The sequence below is a fragment of the Bubalus bubalis genome, chromosome 14, assembly GCF_019923935.1.
Source record: "Bubalus bubalis isolate 160015118507 breed Murrah chromosome 14, NDDB_SH_1, whole genome shotgun sequence".
Taxonomy (NCBI): Eukaryota; Metazoa; Chordata; class Mammalia; order Artiodactyla; family Bovidae; genus Bubalus; species Bubalus bubalis.
In genome coordinates, this window is record NC_059170.1 from 5,659,988 (window position 1) to 5,680,944 (window position 20,957).

The 20,957-nt window shown below is 46.7% G+C and overlaps 1 protein-coding gene across 1 annotated transcript in view; it reads left to right on the forward strand.

Annotated features, from left to right (window-relative positions):
• The first annotated feature begins 14,244 nt into the window (after positions 1-14,244).
• Positions 14,245-20,957, forward strand: part of B4GALT5 (beta-1,4-galactosyltransferase 5) — a 77,090-nt gene continuing 70,377 nt past the window's right edge. Inside the window, exon 1 of the mRNA XM_025263302.3 lies at positions 14,245-14,426. Within this exon, the coding sequence (XP_025119087.2) occupies positions 14,312-14,426 (115 nt within the window). The 5' untranslated portion in view covers positions 14,245-14,311. The remainder of the gene's footprint in view (positions 14,427-20,957) is intronic.

Below are 20,957 nucleotides of genomic sequence, written 5' to 3' on the forward strand. Positions count from 1 at the left end.
TAAAAAGAGTGATATGATGAAAACTATGTTCCAGGAAGTTTAATATACTGAAGGAAATAAATGGGATAAACTGAAAGGTGTTAGCTTAAAAAACATTTTTCAAAACAAAGTAAAAATTAAGGTACTGATGCATTTCTACTAAGTGTGATAATCTGTAGTAAACACTTTGATACATTAAAAACTCATTCTCTGTTGCAGGGGTTAGCAAACTACAAGTCATGGGCCAAATCTGGCCCACTGCCTATCTTTGAAAATAAAGTTTTATTGGAACACAGCCGCGTGCCTATGGCTGCATCCGTGCTACAACAGCAGAATTAGGTGGTTGTGATGGAGACTCTATGCCCTGCGAAACTAATAATATTTGTTATCTGGCCCTTTACAAAAGAAGTTTGCTTATCCATGCTTTAGAGGGAAAAGAAATACCTTGAAACATTTTTAAAATAATTAAATGAAAGGGGTAATTTTTCATTTTCTTATAGCAGAGTCAGTTGAGTTCATAAACAGTTTTATTCGTTTAACCAATAGTTGCTAAAAATCTACCATGTGCCAGGCCCAGTTTTAGGCACAAAGAGTGCAAAGATGAAAAGAGACATTTCTTGTCCTCAAGGAAATGTATAATCTAGCCATAACCGTCACATAACTCATACAAAACCAGCTGTGTGACCTTGGGCAAGTTCCTTAATCCTTCTAGACTTAAGTTTCTTCTTCTGTGAATGAGGGTGATAATATCTACCTCAAGATGTTATTGTAAGGATTAAGTAAGTTTCTATTTCACACAGTGCTTAGAATAGCACCTGATACAGAGTAAGTGCTATTTAAGTGCTTGTTTTATTATGTAGACACACGTGCATATACACCCACATGCTCATATGTGCATATAAAACAGCGTGATTGGTGCTCTCATAGATGTGTCTGACTATTCTACATAGGAGAATTTTATGTCAGGAGATAGTTCAGGAAATAGAAACCACTCCAGGTATTTAAGTCAAAAACAGATTTTTAAAAAATAGATATTTATTTATTTGGCTGCACTGGGTCTTCCTTGCAGTGTGTGGAATCTAGTTCCATGAGCAAGGATTGAACCCAAGGCCCCTGCATTCGGAGCACAGAGTCTTAGCCACTGGACCACCAGAGAAGTCCCAAAAAAGGATCTGATACAGGATTTTGGTGCTTGCAAAAATGCCAGGAGGGCGGGAAGAGTAGTCAGGGTGACTTAATTTCAAGGTTCCTCTACCACGCCATGCTTCAGAAGTCACCAAACTGCTGCTGCTCCTGCCATCACCACCCACCTCCTACTCCTTGCGTCCTCCAAACTGGAGACTAGATGGTGGACTCCACGGCCCACACTCCTCCCATCTTCTAGGACTGGCTGGCCAGCTGTCACAGCCACAGGGAGAGGACCACTGCCTCTCTTTCACCCTTCAGATTTCACGCAAATGCATCTAGTTGACAGAGCTTAATTTACCATTGACTTCCTTGCTGCAGGAGAGTCTGGTAAATGGCATTTTAAGCTTTTGAGCCTCTTGCAATAGAAGGAGAGGGAAATCGAAGTCAAGAGCACTCATCTGAGTATCCAGACCCAGAATTCTGGGAGATTTCATGATTGGGAAACAAATTTGAGCTGGGTCTCAAAGGATGAAGAGAGATGAGAACCTAGGGTTTCCAGGAGCAGAAACAAAGTATGTGGAGTCATGAAGGCATAAGAAAGCTTAGTGCAGTCCACAGCCATCTGTTGCTGTCGCTACTCAGCACCTATTCCACTGGACCAACTGCACAGTTGGTCTGCCTTTGGCGAGTCACCCTTTTCCACTATCAGCCACATGGTTCATATGAAGCTCCTCTTGCTCCTTGGCTCTAGCGGTGGGCATGTGGCCAGGTCCAGCCAATCAGCACACTCCATCCCCTTAGTCCCAGCTTCTGGTTCAGGGATGATCATGTGACTGAAAGCAGACCACTTAGACTTGATCACAAATACTCTTTTTTGGGTGCAGATCCCTTAGCTGTGGGGACCACCTTCTCAGGGGCTGGTCAACAGATGAATCTGATGAAGCCAACCCAAAGGAAAGCAGAGCTAATATATGGAGAGAAATCGTGTGCTGATGATGTTACACTGAGCCCCTGGATTCAGCTATGCCTGAAGCCATGTAAACTTGCCTCATGCCATTATAGTCATGTAAGGCAATACATTCCTTTCTCCTCTAAGCCAGTTTGAGTTGAAAGTCCTACTTATACATTACGTCAAGAGAGTAGTTTACTAGTATCAGAGTCACTACACTAAAGATTTTACAGCAGCATTATTTATAGTAGCCTCCAACTCAGAACTACCCAAATTCCTGATAGCAGCTGATTGGATAAGAAACTGTGGAATACTATTCAGCAATTAAAATGAATGACTTGCAACCTCACTCCTCAGTAATGATTGATTCTCAAATATAATGCTGAACAAAAGAAGTCAGACATAAAAGAATATGCTCTATGATTCTACTTATACAAGTGAGAACCAGTGATGTTCTGTTTCTTAAGCGCTTGTTCAACGGGTGTATTCAGGTTTAAAAATTCAGTGAGCTAAACATTTGTGATATGTGTACGTTTCTGTCTGTGTGTTATACTTCAATTAAAACAAAAACCTCAGCAGGTAGACAACTGAGGGGACAGGGTTGGGGGAGCGAATGGAAGGCCAGGACTAGGTGGATTCATGACTGAAATTATGTCATCAGGACTCAGTTTCTCTTTGTTACTTGCATCAGTTTCTCTGCACATGCTGTCTTGATCCCTAGGTGTCACATGTTGATAAAATGGCTGCCATTGCTCCAGCCTCACAACCTTTCATATTTATGTCTAACATGAAGGGGGAAGTCGGCTCTCCAAAAGCACAAATTTAAATGCCTAGGAACTGAGTCTCATTGGCTCTGATGGGTCTACCCAACCCTGAACCAATTATTACTACCAGAGGAATACAATATTCTGACTAACCAGGCTAGCTCACCTAATGAGTCAAAAATGGAGTTCAGAGTTCAGAGAACCCAACAGACTGAAAGCAAGAGGAGGAGGAAATTGGAGCTGTTGCAGAAGTGAATGGATGTTGCTGCTGCTAAGTCACTTCAGTCCTGTCCGACTCTGTGCGACCCCATAGACAGTAGCCCACCAGGCTCGCCCGTCCCTGGGACTCTCCAGGCAAGAACACTAGAGTGGGTTGCCATTTCCTTCTCCAATGCATGAAAGTGAAAAGTGAAAGTGAAGTCGCTCAGTCGTGTCCGACTCCTAGTGACCCCATGAACTGCAGCCTACCAGGCTCCTCCATCCATGGGATTTTCCAGGCAAGAGTACTGGAGTGGGGTGCCATTGCCTTCTCTGGAATGGATGTTAAGTAGCTAAAAAAAAAGTTTAGTAAATACTGGTACCTATACTTCTCCTCCTCCTCCTCCCCTTTCTTCTCATAGCATTTAGAAAAATGCCTGGCACCTACTTTGATAGATATAAATCACTTCTATCACTGGACACTCAGAAGCGACCCAGGCATGCCCTAGGCCAGGCCGTTCAGGGTTGAAAAAAAAGCGTCAGAATGTAGAAAGGGGGAATGAATCAGTCTTTTGATGGCAAAAAGTGCTCTATAGAATCAATGCTACTGGAGGACTTCTGCTAACTTTTTATGCCAGTTCCTCCTATCTTACTGTCTTTCTCCAGAGGGATTTCATGGTAGAGGGACAGAACCCTGGAACAATCTTATCATAGAAACTGTGGGTGAGGCAGGAAGTCATGAAATCCTTGTTCAGTGCTGCGGAGAGTGTAAATTGGCACACTCGTTTCAGAAAGCAATTTGGAACTAGTTCATCAGAAGAGGTGCATTCCTACTGCTCAGCAAACTGCACTCACATGAATGTGCTCTGGAGGAAGCCTTGCCCTAGTGCACAGGGCACACGCAGAGCGGCACTGTTACAGATCCTACTGTGCAGCAAACTGCCCCAGACTTCACGGTGTAAACGAGGATGACTTGACAGCTGGGGGCTAGACTGTCTGAAGGCTTGCTCTCTCCAGGATCTGGCGACTGCTGCTGCCTGGCAGCGGGGACCTCTGCCGGGGCCTTGACCATGGCACCTGGACATGGCCTCTTTACATGGCTGGACTTCCTCAGTGTGGTAGCTAAAGGCTTCCAAGGTGGGTGTTTCAACCAACACGTCAGAAGCCGTATTTCCTCCGAAGTTATGAGCACTGTCATTCCCACTTCTTTTTCTTGGCTACAAGTGATTCACAGTCCCAGCCGGATTCAAAGGGAGGCGAATTAAAGAAAGTTCCAGAAGAACACGGGCGTGGGAAATATCGTTGGGGCCACCTTTGTGGGTGACATCCTGCCAGAGATGCTCATTGCAGCTATGTTGGTACTGGGCCACCATCCCTTATCCAAACCCCTTGGGGTCTGATGTGGTTTGCAATTTTGTAAGAATCTCAGAATTTTGAAAGGTAATATGGTATATACACTGAACATTTGCATAACACACTTTGAGAGGACTGGGTCAACCTCTAAGTAAAAATCTAAATATTTCCTCATATAGGAACATAGGAATATTCATATTAAGTGTGATTAAGACTACAAATAGCTTTCTGTCTATTAAGGTAAGTTTTGTCACTAGTTCAAGTCAGATTGAGTTTTACTGCCAAATAAATTATGAAGAAACATTTAGGTTTTAGATTTTCTAGATTTTGAATTGTGGCTTAGGATCTATGGACCAGTAATAGCAAAAAAAAAAAAAAGAAAAAGAAAACAACAAAATAAACATCATTAAGAAATGAATAAACTCCTGCCACATGTTTCATTGCAGTTGTATCTTATAAAAACATGTCCAGGGAAAGCAAATTGCACAAGAGTTTATTTGTGATCAGCTAGGATAAGCCACGGAGAAGGCAATGGCACCCCACTCCAGTACTTTTGCCTGGAAAATCCCATGGACGGAGGAGCCTGGTAGGCTGCAGTCCATGTGATCACAAAGAGTCGGACACGACTGAGCGACTTCACTTTCACTTTTCACTTTCATGCATTGGAGAAGGAAATGGCAACCCACTCCAGTGTTCTTGCCTGGAGAATCCCAGGGACGGGGGAGCCTGGTGGGCTGCCATCTATGGGGTCGCACGGAGTCGGACACGACTGAAGTGACTTAGCAGCAGCACCAGCAGCAGGATAAGCCAGGTTGCATGTGTGTATGCATGGTCACTCAGTTGTGTCCAACTCCCCGCCAGGCTCCTCTGTTCATAGGATTTTCTAGGCAAGGATATTGGAGTGGGTTGCCATTTCCTCCTCCAGGGGATTGAACCTGACCCAGGGATTGAACCTGTGTCTCCTGCGGCTCTTGCATTAGCAGGCAGATTCTATACCACTGAGGCATAAGCCTGATTATATTCAAATAAAACGAATAGCCCCTGGGACTTCCCTAGTGGTTGGTGGCTAAGATTCTGAGCTCCCAATGCAGGGGACCCAGGTTCAATCACTAGTCAGAGAACTAGCTCCCACGTAGCGCAAGAGTTCTGCATGCTGCAAGAAAGATCGACGGTCCTGCATGCCATAACCAAGACCCAGCCCAGCCAAATGAATAAATAAATAGGTATTAAATAAACAAATTAAAAGACGCTTACTCCTTGGAAGGAAAGTTATGACCAACCTAGATAGCATATTCAAAAGCAGAGACATTACTTTGCCAACAAAGGTCCGTCTAGTCAAGGCTATGGTTTTTCCTGTGGTCATGTATGGATGTGAGAGTTGGACTGTGAAGAAAGCTGAGTGCTGAAAAATTGATGCTTTTGAACTGTGGTGTTGGAGAAGACTCTTGAAAGTCCCTTGGACTGCAAGAAGATCCAACCAGTCCATTCTGAAGGAGATCAGCCCTGGGATTTCTTTGGAAGGAATGATGCTAAAGCTGAAACTCCAGTACTTTGGCCACCTCATGAGAAGAGTTGACTCATTGGAAAAGACTCTGATGCTGGGAGGGATTGGGGGCAGGAGGAGAAGGGGACGACAGAGGATGAGATGGCTGGATGACATCACTGACTTGATGGACGTGAGTCTGGGTGAACTCTGGGAGTTGGTGATGGACAGGGAGGCCTGGCTGCGATTCATGGGGTCGCAAAGAGTCGGACATGACTGAGCGACTGAACTGAACTGAACTGAAATAAACAAAACCAAAGCAAACCCAAATAGCCCCTGTATCTCAGAGGCTTAAAAGAAAGTCTTATTTCTTGCTCAGGTTATATGTTCATCCCCGCCCAGTGGGCTTGGGGGAGTTTTTTCCTCTCTTTGGGGCTCAACCAGTGGGGCAGCTGGTCTGTGGAGCACTGTGGTGGAGGGGCGGGAGGACCCACAGGCTCTTAAAGCTGCTGGCAAGAAATGATGTCTGTTTCTTCTGCTCTGTGCCTCAGTTTCTTCTGGAAGGGCTGATGAACTACCTAGCTGGAGCTTACCAGGGGGAACCTCCCAGTCAGGGTTTCCTCAGCAGGGGTTTCTGGCACCAGAAGTAATCGTTGCCAAGACTCCTGGGGCCTGGAAAGCAGTTAGAACATGTCAGCGATCTTTATCTACTCAACTGCCCCTGGGAGGGTAAACTCAGCTGTTACTGCTGTGTAATGTTATCACACCACTGGTGATTAGCATTTATGGATTAGGCAATGGTTTCCTCAGGGCAGGTGCCTGGAACAGGAGAGTTTGAGGCGTTGGGGAGGGCATGGTGCTATTTCTGACTTACTTTAGGCTCTAGATCCTTTGATGTGTTTTACTCCAGCAAGTCTGTAATGGAGTGTTGACCAACTCACACTCTCCTGGAATTTCTCCAGGGACCCCCAGGCCACACTGCCCTCCACCTATCTTTAGGTCATTCCTCTCCTCCAAAACCTTCAAAGGCTCCCTGTGGTCCACAGGAAAAAAAAAAAAAACAACAGGACTGTAAGAGCAGGACAGTTCCAATTGACTGAGAGCCTGCAACATGCCAGATTCTTCAGACACTCTCTCAAGTCCTCACAGCAACCCCAGGAAGAAGAACTACAATCCCCATTCTACAGATGTGGACATGGAGGCTCTGAGAGGTGCAATGATTTGCCAAGGTCATGCAGTCAGGGTCAAAAAGAGGCAGAACTGGTTGGTCACAAGATCTTTCTGACTCAGAGGCCTCTACTGAGCTACAGGGTCAGGGCCTGTTTTCCTTGGAGGAACCAGCTGTTCCAGGCAGGCTGGCTTCCCTGCCCTGCCCCTCGAACAAGTAGGTCTCAACTCCCTTTCAAAGGCCACGTAGAGTCTCACGGCCACCTCCCCAGACTGCTGGTTGCGTAAGTCCTGCACTGTCCTACAGTTACTCACTTCCCTGTCCACCGGCCACTGGGCTGCAGGCCCCTCCTCTCAGTCACCTGTGCATTTGTCATGCCCAGATGCGCTCAGTGCACATCTGCTACTCATTCAGCACTCCTTCAACAATTATTGAGCACCTACCCATTGGAAAGTGAAATCGCTCACTCGTGTCCGACTCTTTGGGACCCCATGGACTGTAGCCTACAAGGTTCCTCCATCCATGGAATTTTCCAGGCAAGAATACTGGAGTGGGTTGCCATTTCCTTCTCCAGAGGATCTTCCTGACCCAGGGATTGAACCCAGGTCTCCCACATTGCAAGCAGATGCTTTTACTGTCTGAGCCAGCAGGGAAGTGGCTCAGCAGGTAAACCTGCCTGCAGGAGGCACAGGCGACAAAAGGTTCGATCCCTGGGTCGGGAAGATCCCCTGGAGGAAGAAATGGCAATCCACTCCAGTATTCCTGCCTGGCAAACCCCATGGACAGAGAAGCCTGGTGGGCTATATAGTTCATGGGGTCCCAAAGAGTCGGACACAACTGAGTGCTGACACACTGTGTGCCAGGCACCGTGCTGGGTGTAAAGATTCAGCAGAGAATGAAACAAAATCTCTGACCTCATGGAGCTTATGTTCCAAGGTGGGAGACAGAAAAGGAGCAAATAAAGACATACATGTGGTGTCAAGGATGAAAAGTAACATGAAGAAAAAGAAACTGGGTAAGGAGATAAAGCAAAATGGCTGTCTGAGGAGGCCTTACAAATAGCTGTGAAAAGAAGAGAAGCCAAAAGCAAAGGAGAAAAGGAAAGATATAAGCATCTGAATGCAGAGTTCCAAAGAATAGCAAGAAGAGATAAGACAGCCTTCCTCAGGGATCAATGCAAAGAAATAGAGGAAAACAATAGAATGGGAAAGACTAGAGATCAATGCAAAGAAATAGAGGAAAACAATAGAATGGGAAAGACTAGAGATCTCTTCAAGAAAATTAGAGATACCAAGAGAATATTTCATGCAAAGATAGGCTCGATAAAGGACAGAAATGGTATGGACCTAACAGAAGCAGAAGATATTAAGAAGAGGTGGCAAGAATACACAGAAGAACTGTACAAAAAAGATCTTCACGACCAAGATAATCACGATGGTGTGATCACTGACCTAGAGCCAGACATCCTGGAATGTGAAGTCAAGTGGGCCTTAAAAAGCATCACTATGAACAAAGCTAGTGAAGGTGATGGAATTCCAGTTGAGCTCTTTCAAATCCTGAAAGATGATGCTGTGAAAGTGCTGCACTCAATATGCCAGCAAATGTGGAAAACTCAGCAGTGGCCACAGGACTGGAAAAGGTCAGTGTTCATTCCAATCCCAAAGAAAGGCAATACCAAAGAATGCTCAAACTATCACCGCACAATCTCACACGCTAGTAAAGTAATGCTCAAAATTCCCCAAGCCAGGCTTCAGCAATACGTGAACCGTGAACTTCCTGATGTTCAAGCTGGTTTTAGAAAAGGCAGAGGAACCAGAGATCAAATTGCCAACATCCATCTGCTGGATCATCGAAAAAGCAAGAGAGTTCCAGAAAAACATCTATTTCTGCTTTATTGACTATGCCAAAGCCTTTGACTGTGTGGATCACAATAAACTGTGGAAAATTCTGAAAGAGATGGGAATACTAGACCACCTGACCTGCCTCTTGAGAAACCTATATGCAGGTCAGGAAGCAACAGTTAGAACTGGACATGGAACAACAGACTGGTTCCAAATAGGAAAAGGAGTTCGTCAAGGCTGCATATTGTCACCCTACTTATTTAACTTATATGCATAGCACATCATAAGAAACACTGGGCTGGAAGAAGCACAAGCTGGAATCAAGATTGCCGGGAGAAATATCAATAACCTCAGATATGTAGATGACACCACCCTTATGGCAGAAAGTGAAGAGGAACTAAAAAGCCTGTTGATGAGCATGAAAGAGGAGAGTGAAAAAGTTGGCTTAAAGCTCAACATTCAGAAAACGAAGATCATGGCATCTGGTCTCATCACTTCACGGGAAATAAATGGGGTAACAGTGGAAACAGTGTCAGATTTTATTTTTTTGGGCTCCAAAATCACTGTAGATGGTGATTGCAGCCATGAAATTAAAAGACGCTTACTCCTGGGAAGGAAAGTTATGACCAACCTAGTTAGCATATTCAAAAGCAGAGACATTACTTTGCCAACAAAGGTCCGTCTAGTCAAGGCTATGGTTTTTCCTGTGGTCATGTATGGATGTGAGAGTTGGACTGTGAAGAAAGCTAAGTGCCGAAGAATTGATGCTTTTGAACTGTGGTGTTGGAGAAGACTCTTGAGAGTCCCTTGGACTGCAAGGAGATCCAACCAGTCCATTCTGAAGGAGATCAGCCCTGGGATTTCTTTGGAAGGAATGATGCTAAAGCTGAAACTCCAGTACTTTGGCCACCTCATGCGAAGAGTTGACTCATTGGAAAAGATTCTGATGCTGGGAGGGATTGGGGGCAGGAGGAAAAGGGGACAACAGAGGCTGAGATGGCTGGATGGCATCACTGACTCAATGGACGTGAGTCTGAGTGAACTCCAGGAGATGGTGATGGACAGGGAGACCTGGTGTGCTGCAATTCATGAGGTCTCAAAGAGTCGAACACGACTGAGCGACTGAACTGAACAGAACTGAAGAAGATAAAGAGTTCTGGGTGGAAGAAGGAAAATATTTTAGAGGAAAATCTCTTGGAGGAGGTAACATGTGAGCAGAGACCAGAAAGCAGTGAGGTTGTTTGACACAGAGACTGGATAGTGAATGAATGAATGAATGAATGCTTGAGTGAGTTGGAAACCTGACTTGGAGATGAAAGGAGGTGTGGAGGAAAGATTTTACCATCTTTGCCCCCCCTTCCATTTGAAAAAAGTAACCAATCAATGCTTTGTTATTTTAGATGAATCTGAGTGGGGATTGGTCATCAGTATATAGTCCAGACGTGGGAGGGTCGCCCTATCTCTTTTCACGGGGAACAGGGGAATTCCTTGCCCACCTAGGTTAGGGTAGAGATGGATGGTAAGGGAATCCAACTGTGGAGGACACTTGTTCTGAGTCAGCTAGATCCCTGCCACCCACTTCCTAACTGGAGCCCATTTTGGATCTGACTCTGCAACCCCATGGACCATATACCGTCAGGCTCCTCTGTCCATGGGATTCTCCAGGCAAGAATACTGGAGTGCGTTGCCATGTCCTCCTCCAGGGGATCTTCCCGACCCAGGGATCTAATGTCTCCTGCATTGGCAGGCAGGTTCTTTACCACTAGCACCACCTGGGAAGCCCACAGAGGGGCTCTCTTTTTTCCTGTCCCAGCATGGTTAGAGGTACTCATGTCCCTGAGATCTTTCCACCTAGCAGCACTCTCAGGAAGTCAGTCCTCTGAGTGTCATTTACCAACATGCAGTGATGCGGGGATGGGTTCCAAATAATTCATCCAATGATGGTTATTGATCCCACTCACAAATTCAGGGGCACCTCTTCCCTCAGCTTCCAGAACACCCAGCCTCCAACCTCTCGGACTCCTTGGCAGAGTCACAATTTCCTGCTCTGCCATTCAAGGTACACTTCCTCCAGTCTTGGCCCTAGACGTTCCCTTTTTTCCCCTGAACCAGCAGCCAATGTTGTATCAAGGTGTGGTTTTAATTTGTATTTTTCAGATGACAAATAAATGCAAGCACCTTTTCATGTGCTTATTGGCCGTTTGCATGTCTTCTAGCTTTTTCCTTCTTTCTTTCTCTTTGGCTGCACCATGGGGCAGGTGGGATCTTAGTACCCAGAATGAACCCATGGCCCCTGCAGTGGAAGTGTGGAGTCTTAACCACTGAATCACCAGGGAAGTCCCAAAGATATTTTTTAAACCCAGGGGTAAATTTGGGAATTACTGTTGTTGTCCAGTTGCTAAGTCATGTCCAAATGTTTGCAGCCCCATGGACTGCAGCACACCAGGCTTCCCTGTCCAAATTTGGGAATGGATTGGATATTAGAGTTCGCTGTAGTATAACTGTTCATTTTCTTAGGTGTAATAATATTTTTGTAGTTATGTAGGAAAATGTACTTTTTCTTAGGATTTCCCGTGGAAGTATTGAAGCATGAAGTACCAATAAGGCAGCAACTAACTTAAATAATTCAGAAAAAAACCTACATGTGAATATAGATAAATCTGAAAAAACAGGGGGAGGGGCAATGTAGGGATGAGGGAGTGGGACGAATAAACTATTGGATGGAAGATAGACTCAAAGGTGTATTGTACAACATGGGGAACAAAGCCAGTATTTTGTAATAACTGTAAATGGAAAGTAACATTTAAAAATTGTATACAAATAAATTTGTTTTTAAATCTGGAAAAAGAACAGTCCAGGTGGAGAGTGTACAGTTGTTCCCTGTACTAGTCTTTGAACTTTTCTGTGTGTTTGTAAACATTCATTAAAGACAGAGTTGGGAGGGAGGCTGCGTTGCATGGTCCAAACAAAAGAAATGGCAGGTCAGATTATTCCAGTTAGTCTGAGATTTCTGGTCTAAGGCCTCACCTCTGTACCTCACTTACCCTGCAGTACATCCCTATAGGCTGGGCACCACTGGGCCCATTTCACAGGTAGTGAATAGAGGCTCAAAGGGTGAAGCGACTTGCTCAAGGTCACACAGCCAGTTGAGACCAAGTTAAGATTTGTATTCACGTCTGTCCGAGTCAAAATATTTGCTTCTCTCTTTTGTTGTTCAAGCCTCTTCTCTCTCATCCCATTTCTCAGGGGTATTGCTCAGCTGAGAACTAGTGTGCATGTATTACTCAAATTCTCACAACAATCTGATGCAGTCCTTACTGATAATATCCACCATTTTACAGAGAGGCAGAGAGGTTAAGTAACTTGCCTAAGGTCGTGTTCAGCTAAGAATGCGAGAGACAGGAGTCGATGAACCAGGACAATCTGATTCTAGAGCCCTCATTTAAAGAGCCAAAGAAACACTGTGAAAAGTATAAACCACTTTAGGAATACAAAGCAGGATAACTGTTGGTTTTCACAGAATCCCTGCAAAGTCCTTTCTTCCTCTGACCGCTCTGGCATTCCAAGGGGATACTTGGCTCCTCAGTTCAGCAGGCAGCCCCCTGAGGCTGAGGCAGGTTCTACTGTGCCCACTGCCTCAGAGGTCTTCCAGCCTGAGACTGATTGGAAAGGGTTGTTTGGATATGGCCGCATACTATTCTACACAGGAGGATATCAATTTGTCTTCAGGATAGAAATTAGGGTCCAGATGGAATGCAGAGGCACTTAAAATCTACAATCTACTGGTCAAGGGTACCTTGAGAGATGGATCATTTAAAACTTTTTTTATTAATTGATTCATTTTTGGCTTATGTGGGCTTTCTCTAGTTGCAGCGGGAGGGGGCTACTCTCCACTTGCGGTGCACCGGCTTCTTGAAAGTGAAAGTGAAGTCGCTCAGTCGTGTCCGACTCTTTGCAACATCTCGGACTGTAGCCTACCAAGCTCCTCTGTCCATGGGATTTTTCCAGGCAATAGTACTGGAGTGGATTGCCATTTTCTTCTCCAGGGGATCTTCCCGACCTAGGGATCAAACCCAGGTCTCCCGCATTGTAGACAGACGCTTTACCATCTGAGCCACCAGGGAAGTCCTAAATTGTGGTGCACGGGCTTCTTACTGCTGTGGTTTTAGGGCGCGGGCTCAGCAGTTGTCATGCACGGGCGTAATTACCCCACAGCATGTGGAACCTTCCCAAGCCAGGGATCAAACCTACGTCCCCTGCATTGGTAGGTGGATTCTTAACCACAGTCCCATCAGGGAAGTCTGAGACCAGTCATTTTTTATTTAATCCCTTACTGCAAGGCTTGGGTGGATTGCTTTTCCATCCAGGAGCCTCACTCTTCATTTGTACAATAGGAATAATAAGAGCACACATCTCAAGGTTGTTGGGGGTGATTTAATAAGGTAAGTAAAGGCCAGAGTCTCTCAAGGGCAAGTCTTCCCTTTGATGACTGTTATCATTAAGCTCCTTAGGAATCTTTGGGATGTGGAATCTGCCCAGAGCTACAACCTGTCCTTGGATTTTATCCATGCTGGTCTTGAGTCAACCTGGGGTCAGATCAAGCTTTTTTAACCTCAGGGCTTTGGCAACTGCTGTTCACCCTTTGATGTGACTCCTTAGGGAGGGTTTCCCTCACGTTAGTCCCCCTCAAATATATTCTCCTGTTTTATTGTGTTCACATCACTTATCAGTACCTGACATTATGAATTGATCTTTCTTTTTCTCCTTCCGTTTGAGTGTGAGGTTCAAGAAGACAGAGATTTTGCCTGTTTTGTCCTATGTAGCATCCCGAGCGCCAAGACATGCTCACGCACCCGTCTGACTTGCAATAAACGGTAAACCGAATTGAATGAAAGTGTGTACTGAGCCCCTTGCCTACAGTCCCCGTTCTCCTGTCGCAGTGGGTGACGAGCCGCGTCAGACATTGCAGACTGTCCCTGGGCTCTCAGATTGGGGGCGTCCGACAGGCACTTCAGCGACGCTCCCCAAAAGCCAGGGCGGCGGCCGTTCCGGTGAGAGGGGCTGTCGCCATTTGGCGACGTTCCCCGCGGGCCGCCGCGGGGGGCCGCACGGCGGGGCAAGCGCGCGGTGAGCGCGCGCGCGGGTCTTTTGCGACGGTGCCCGGCAGCGCTGGCCCCGCCCCCATCCCGCCCCCGCGGCCCGCCCCGCCCCGCCCCCGCCGCTGCGCTCTCCGCCGGGCCGCTCAGGCCCCCGCCCGCTTCATGTGGCCGGGCCCGCGGCGGCCGGCGGCTGGGAGGGCGCGGCGGCGGCAAGAGGCGGCCGGCGAGGCCGGGGAGGCGGAGGCCAAGGCCCGCGCGGCGGCGCCGGCGGCTGCGGCCCGGGAGGCGGCAGACGGGGAGCGGCGGGAGCAGGCCCGGCCCGGCGCCCGAGCGGCGGCCCGGCTGCAGCATGCGCGTCCGCCGGGGGCTGCTGCGGCTGCCGCGCCGCTCGCTGCTCGCTGCGCTCTTCTTCTTCTCGCTGTCGTCTTCGCTGCTCTACTTCGTCTATGTGGCGCCGGGTATAGGTAGGAGGGGGATCCGGGGCCCCGGGGTGGGGGGTGCCGCTCTGATCTCCGCGGGGGGGGGGACTCCGGGAACCCACTGCCCCGCCCCGGGGGACCCCGGCTTTCGGAGGACACCCGGCTGGGAGGCGACTTGGAGCCTGGCGCTTGGAAGACTACGGGGACTCCGGCCCGATCCTCCGGAGAGCCCCCCCCCCTCCCCGCCACACGCCGGGCCCTCGGGGGACCAGGACCTTCCCGCCCTCTGAACCCCGACGGGCTCCGGAGTCCCCACCCCATCCTCAGCCTCCCTCCCACCCCCTGCCCTCCTTCAGTCCCATATCCCCGCGCTAACCCTTCGGTGCCTTCGCGCGCGCGCACACACCGGCGCACACACCGACACACACACACACACCCTCGTCGTGCTGGGACGCCCCCTGTTCTGGCTCTGGCCTCCCCAGAACCCCCACTTCCCGCTGCTCGCCTCGAGAACTCCCGCCCCGGGGTCTCCTCCAGCCCCGGTTCCCGGCATTCCGCGGACCCTGAACCCCCCCGCCGCCCGCAGCCCGCCCGCCCCTCCCCGCGGAGCCCCGGTGCTGGGGTCTCCCGGCGTACCACCATCCCGGTTCCCATCCATCCTTCTCTCCGCTCGCCGGCGATTCTACCGTTTCCTGCTCGCCCCCCCTCCCTGCCCTTTCTTCCCTCCACTTTCCCTCGTTACATCCTCCTAGTCCTCCGCCCCAACGCACACATCCTCCTCCGAACGGCCAGATCCCTTTCCTCGCCGGGTGCCATCCCCCCGGTCCCCCCGGAATTCCACCCCCCATTCAATCTACAAGCCCCGGAGCGTCCCACGCCGCCACTCCATCCCCTCCCCTGCCCCGCCTACCCCCAAGGGCACACCCTTGTCATTTCCACTCCCTGCCCTCCTGCCTATCTTTCTCCAGCCCTCACCACCCCTCTCTGGTCCTCAGCCAGTTTCTTCTCAACTGAAGTCTTGGGGTGCTGTATCTCCTCTTCCTTTCTTCCCTTCTTTCACTTCTGGCCTCTGCTGGCGTTAAGGGTAGAAGGGGACCTGTTCTGGGGCTGGGGCGAGAATGGATGGCCCTAGAGGAGGAGCTCTGAGGAGGGCCTTGGGGAAATGGTGCAGGTGGGAAGGAGGAGCGTGGAGAAAAGATGGAAAGGATACTCATTCTTCTCTCAAAGGCTTAGCCTTTAAAGGAAAGGCAGCTCTGGAGAAACTGAGCCCTGCCCAAGTAGAGGCTGTCTAAGACCACAGAGCAGACATCAGGGAGGAGAAGAAAGATACTAGAAGGAAGAAGCAGGGTGAGGATTAAGGTCAGGAAACTTGGAGGTCAGACTTGGATTCTGGTCCCTTCTCAGTATGACCTTGATCGAGTTACTTAGCCTCAGCTTTTCTCCTGTGTAAAATGGGGGTGTGCATTAGGATGAAAAAACCTCATAGGGTTTTAAAGCTGGAAGTAGATAAATACCCTTTTAAGGCGCTTACCATTGTACTTGATGCTTAGAGAGTTTTAAAAGAAACAGCTATTGTATGTAGCTTTTGAGAAAGAAGAGAGTAGATGGAAAGTTTAAGGTATATATGTATGTATTTGCCTGACTTGGCATGACCATGAGGCCATAAGAAAACCTCAGTTTAAGGTGAAAAATGATCAGAAGATGCTGTTGGAGATGGGGCAGTTTTGCTCTAAAAAGTCTGAATTATTTGGATGTTGGGAAAGGGTTGATGGTTTAACTTTAGAGAAAAACCCTTTAGGATTGTAGTAATGATTAGTGCCTTTCTGTTGACCTGTCAACACTGAACTAGCTGAATAGAGAAATTTCCAGATACAGCAAAATTTTCTTTCCTGATTTTTTTTTTTTGAAGAGCATATTTCATTTGGTTAATAGTGATGATTTGAACTGCAAACTTGATCTCGAAGATAGAACAGTCACCATCAGGTTGCAGTGACAGAGTTTTAGAAGCAGCAGCCCCCTCTGGGAAGGAACTGGGTGGCCTGGTGAGGAGGTAGCAATTTGGGCAGAATAAGAATAGGTGAGTAATTAGGGGAATTAATTGAGAAAAGAGTTCATTAGCATATTGGATATTAGACTGTAATAAAAATGAGTGTAAAATGATGGATTTGAACCCAGAGGCAATCTTGGAGCCATAAGCCCTTTTGTGAAAGGAACAGGTTTTTTCCTGGTGTGGTTGCATATATCAACTATGTCTAAATGGAAAAATATATCCCACTGGGTTGGTAATCACCCTGTTGATTAGAGAGATTAGAAGCAGGATTCTGAAACAAAATGGAACTTATCAACTTAATTAAAATTCTTCAGAGGTAGATTTTCAGGTCAGTGGAACCCCAGTGTAAAGCAGTAGGCTCTACCACACTTTAGTTCCTACCTCACTGGTAACTGAAAAAGATGAAAATCATGGAAATAGTCACTAATTTCTCCTTAAGAGTAAGTCTTCTAAAGGGCAGATCAATTTAGGATTCAAATTCTGTTAGTCGGAAAAGGGGAGTGGTTGGAAGGATGTGGAGTGATTTTCGGGTTCTCACATTGAGGAGTTTGGTAGTTTTCTTTATCTTGGCTTTCCTGTTAACTAACTTAATTTTTTAAAATCAGCTTTGGACAGAAGGTGGCAAATCTTTTCAAAAGGTTAAGGCAAACTAGAGAAAGAGAAGCTTTTTATATGCCTTGGGCTGTGAAGACCTTATTTGAGACAATTATTAAAATGAGCTTAGAAAATAATATTAGATGATATTCATGTGAAATTTCCATTTTTGCAGGTCAAAACCAGTTGTATGTCAGCAGTTTGATGTACCTCAACCTAATATGTTTTCAACTAATGACAATTCTGTGTTCTGGAATAACGGGAAGTATCAGACTTGTGTTTCCTTCCAGGTTTAATTTTTTCCAGTCCTGCTTTTGGTTTGCATTGTATACCCTGTGGCCACGTTGTGCTCAAGGGCTAAAGTGAAGTCCTTAATCCAAGAGTGTGTTACAGCTGTACTCAGAAATAGGCAGACTTGAATTTGAGATGTGAGAAAAATCACGTTAGTTATAAATATTTTAAAGTTGCTCACATGTAATATAGCCCAGCTACACTTTCAGCGTAACTATTGTTAATATTTTTGAGATCTAATGCTGGCCCTTAATATCAGTGACCCGTATAGTCTGAGAGCGAAGGGAAATTTTCCTGGGCTTGAGGGCCATCTGAAATGGGGGTCCTGGTACCATTTGACTTAGAAAATTGGATGTGAGGAGGATCACTAAATAGGGCTATAATGTGTTTGTAACAAATACAGAGTGCTCTTAGCTACTTTGATATCCCCATGCTGATCCGGTTTAAGTAATTTAAAAAGACGGCTTCGTTGGCCGTTATGTTTTTGTTATTAAATCAAAAGTAGTGCTTTAACATGAGCAGCTTAAAAGTAGAAATGAAAAGGATGGGGCAGAAGTGTCAGGGAGGTGGGGGTTTTGAAAAAGGAAGAGGAAAGGAATGTGGTTATGAAAGCGCATAGGTGCCTCTTCTCTGCAGCCCCCTGCCCTCTCCAGCCTGAGTGGTTACTGTTGATTTCATCACCTGTCTCACCTGCACTGTTGAAATATACCTGTTCCTTTCAGAATTCTGAAGAGAACTTTGGACATATTTATGATCTTTTAACTTAGAAAAAAATCCAAGAGCTCAGAGTCCCTCTGTTCCAGTCTGACCGGGTCTTTTGGAAGATAAGTGAAGTATTTATGGATGTGCCTTTGAAGGGCTGATTTTTAAACTCTTACGAAGTTGGTGGTGCTGGCACACGGGAAGGCGTTACAGCAGTCACTCACGTTTGCAAATCGTTTCATTTACTGATTTTGAGACATGCCCGTGCATTGTTCGAGCCGTAGTCTATATACTGAGGACATTTTATTAAAGTTCCTCTGTTTAATTTTGCTTTTGTTGAGGGAAGGAAAGGAGGAGTGATTTTTCCCTTTGGGCCTGCTTAGTTCCAAGACAAGTTTGATGTATGGCTGGCTTTTGGAAGGCAGAAATCAGTCATTTCAGTCCCACCTGATTTGACCAGACGACCTTGAGCAAGTTCCCTTGATTCTCTGATCTTATCCTTGGCCACAAAACAAAGCTGTTTGAAAAACTAGAACTGCCTCTTAGCCAAACTTCTAGTGAGAAGTTTTTTTGTATAGAAAGTTGATAATTCATGCACATTCTATACAAGAGTTGGACCTAAGATTCTAGGTAAGATACATGTTTTATATAATCAAATGCAACCTTTTCTAGTAATCCCAGGAAAATTTCAGATCCTCTCCTAAGTGTAGTATGAAAATTGTTGTTCCTCACATGCAAGTGGCCCAAAATGCTTTGGTGCACTTAGTTCCTGAGCTTTTCTGGAGTGAAATAAGCACTGTGAATGTGGGTTATTTAGAGAATTAAAAGGCACCACCCTGTTAAAGGACCTGCTTCTCCCCACTGGCTGGCTCACTGGCATATTTCCTCTGAGTATTACATTGTATCAGTCTTCTTAGAAGGAAAGCACATTTGGAGAGCAGATTGAGGTTATAAAACTGAACAGAGGCACATTTGACCAGGATTTTGGTGATGTTTTATGTCTTTCTGCAGAAGTTTGCTATGTTGGAAACAAAGTCTTAGGTTTGAAGTTGAAGTCTCTTAAACTGAAAATGTGCTGATTCCAGACAGACTTGGGAAGCAGTGTTCAGACAGTATCAGTTGCCATTCCAGGGCCTCAATACTCCAACCAGTACCTAATTCTGCTCCGACCCTGACATTTCCCCCAGTGAGCTTGACAGGCCCGTGGGAGCTGCCTATAATATGGCAGGAAAGAGGGTCTTCTTGTGTGGCCAGGACTCTTTAGAGCTGGAGATAAGCCCTGGGTGTTCTTTGGAAGGAATGATGCTAAAGCTGAAACTCCAGTACTTTGGCCACCTCATGCGAAGAGTTGACTCATTGGAAAAGACTCTGATGCTGGGAGGGATTGGGGGCAGGAGGAAAAGGGGATGACAGAGGATGAGATGGCTGGATGGCATCACCGACTCAATGGACGTGAGTTTGAGTGAACTCTGGGAGTTGGACAGGGAGGCTTGGCGTGCTGCGGTTCATGGGGTCTCAAAGAGTCAGACATGACTGAGCGACTGAACTGAACTGAACTGAAGACTGTGGAACACCAAAGCCATAGAAGCTGAAGTGCTGCTGATTTACTTGCTTCCTTAAGAATCTGCCTGCAATGCAGGAGACCTGGGTTTGATCCTTGGGTGGAGAAGGTTCCATTGGAGAAAGGGAATGGCTACCCACTCCAGTATTATTGCCTGGAGAATCCCATGGACAGAGGAGCCTGGCAGGCTACAGTCTATGGGGTTGCAAAAGAGTTGGACACGACTGAGCGACTTAACACTAATTTTGCAGCTTTTATTTTTTTAAAGATTTTTCTGGTGTGGACCATTCTTTAAGTCTTTATTGAATTTGTTACAACCTTGCTTCTGTTTTACCTTTTGGTTGTTTGGCCATGAGGCATGTGGGATCATCTTAGCTCCCCGACCAGCGGTCAAACCCGCATCCCCGGCACCAGAAGGCAAAGTCTTAACCACTGGACCACCACGGAAGTCCCAGCAGCTTTTTAGATCATGGAATATATGTTGTGCACATCCAGCTGCACAAAGCAAATAGAGCTTCAGCAAGTGAGAAGTAGGCGCTGTGATGCTGCAGAGGCCTGCCAGAGAACGAGAGAGAACTAGTGGTTAACACTTGTCAAGATGAAGGCTCGGTTCAGTTCAGTCACTCCATCATGTCTGGCCCTTTGCGACCCCCACGGACTGCAGCACGCCAGGCCTCCCTGTCCCTCACCAACTCCCGGAGTTGAAGGTTAATCAGAAGCAGAAGGCTAAACAGAAGCACACAGATTGGGTGTTGGCTTCAGAGAAGTTCAAGGAGATAAGAAGAGGCAGGCCTGTGTACACTGTTAGTGAAGAATAGTTACTCTCTCAGTTCAGTTCAGTCGCTCAGTCGTGTTCGACTTTTTGTGACCCCATGGACTGCAGCACACCAGGCCTCCCGGTCCATCACCAACTCCCGGAGTTTACTTATACTCATGTCCATTGAGTCAGTGATGCCATCCAACCATCTCATCCTCTGCCGTCCCCTTCTTCTCCCACCTGCAGTCTTTCCCAGCATCGGGGTCTTTTCAAATGAGTCAGTTCTTCACATCAGACGGCCAAAGTATTGGAGTTTCAGCTTCAACATCAGTCCTTCCAATGAATATTCAAGGCTGATTTCCTTTAGGATGGACTGATTTGAGCTATTCTTTAGTTTCTAGATTTTTGACTGCTTTATAAGCCCAGATTGAGTCATTAATTTGTCCAAAGTTGAGAATTACAAAATATCCCTGAGGCACATACCACGTGATTGAAAAGATAAGGTTCATCATGAGAAACACAAAAATTGAAGGTAGTACGTAATCAATTGATGCTTCCCTTGTAGCTCAGTCAGTAAAGAAACTGCCTACAAGGCAGAGAGCCAGGTTTGATTCCTGGGTT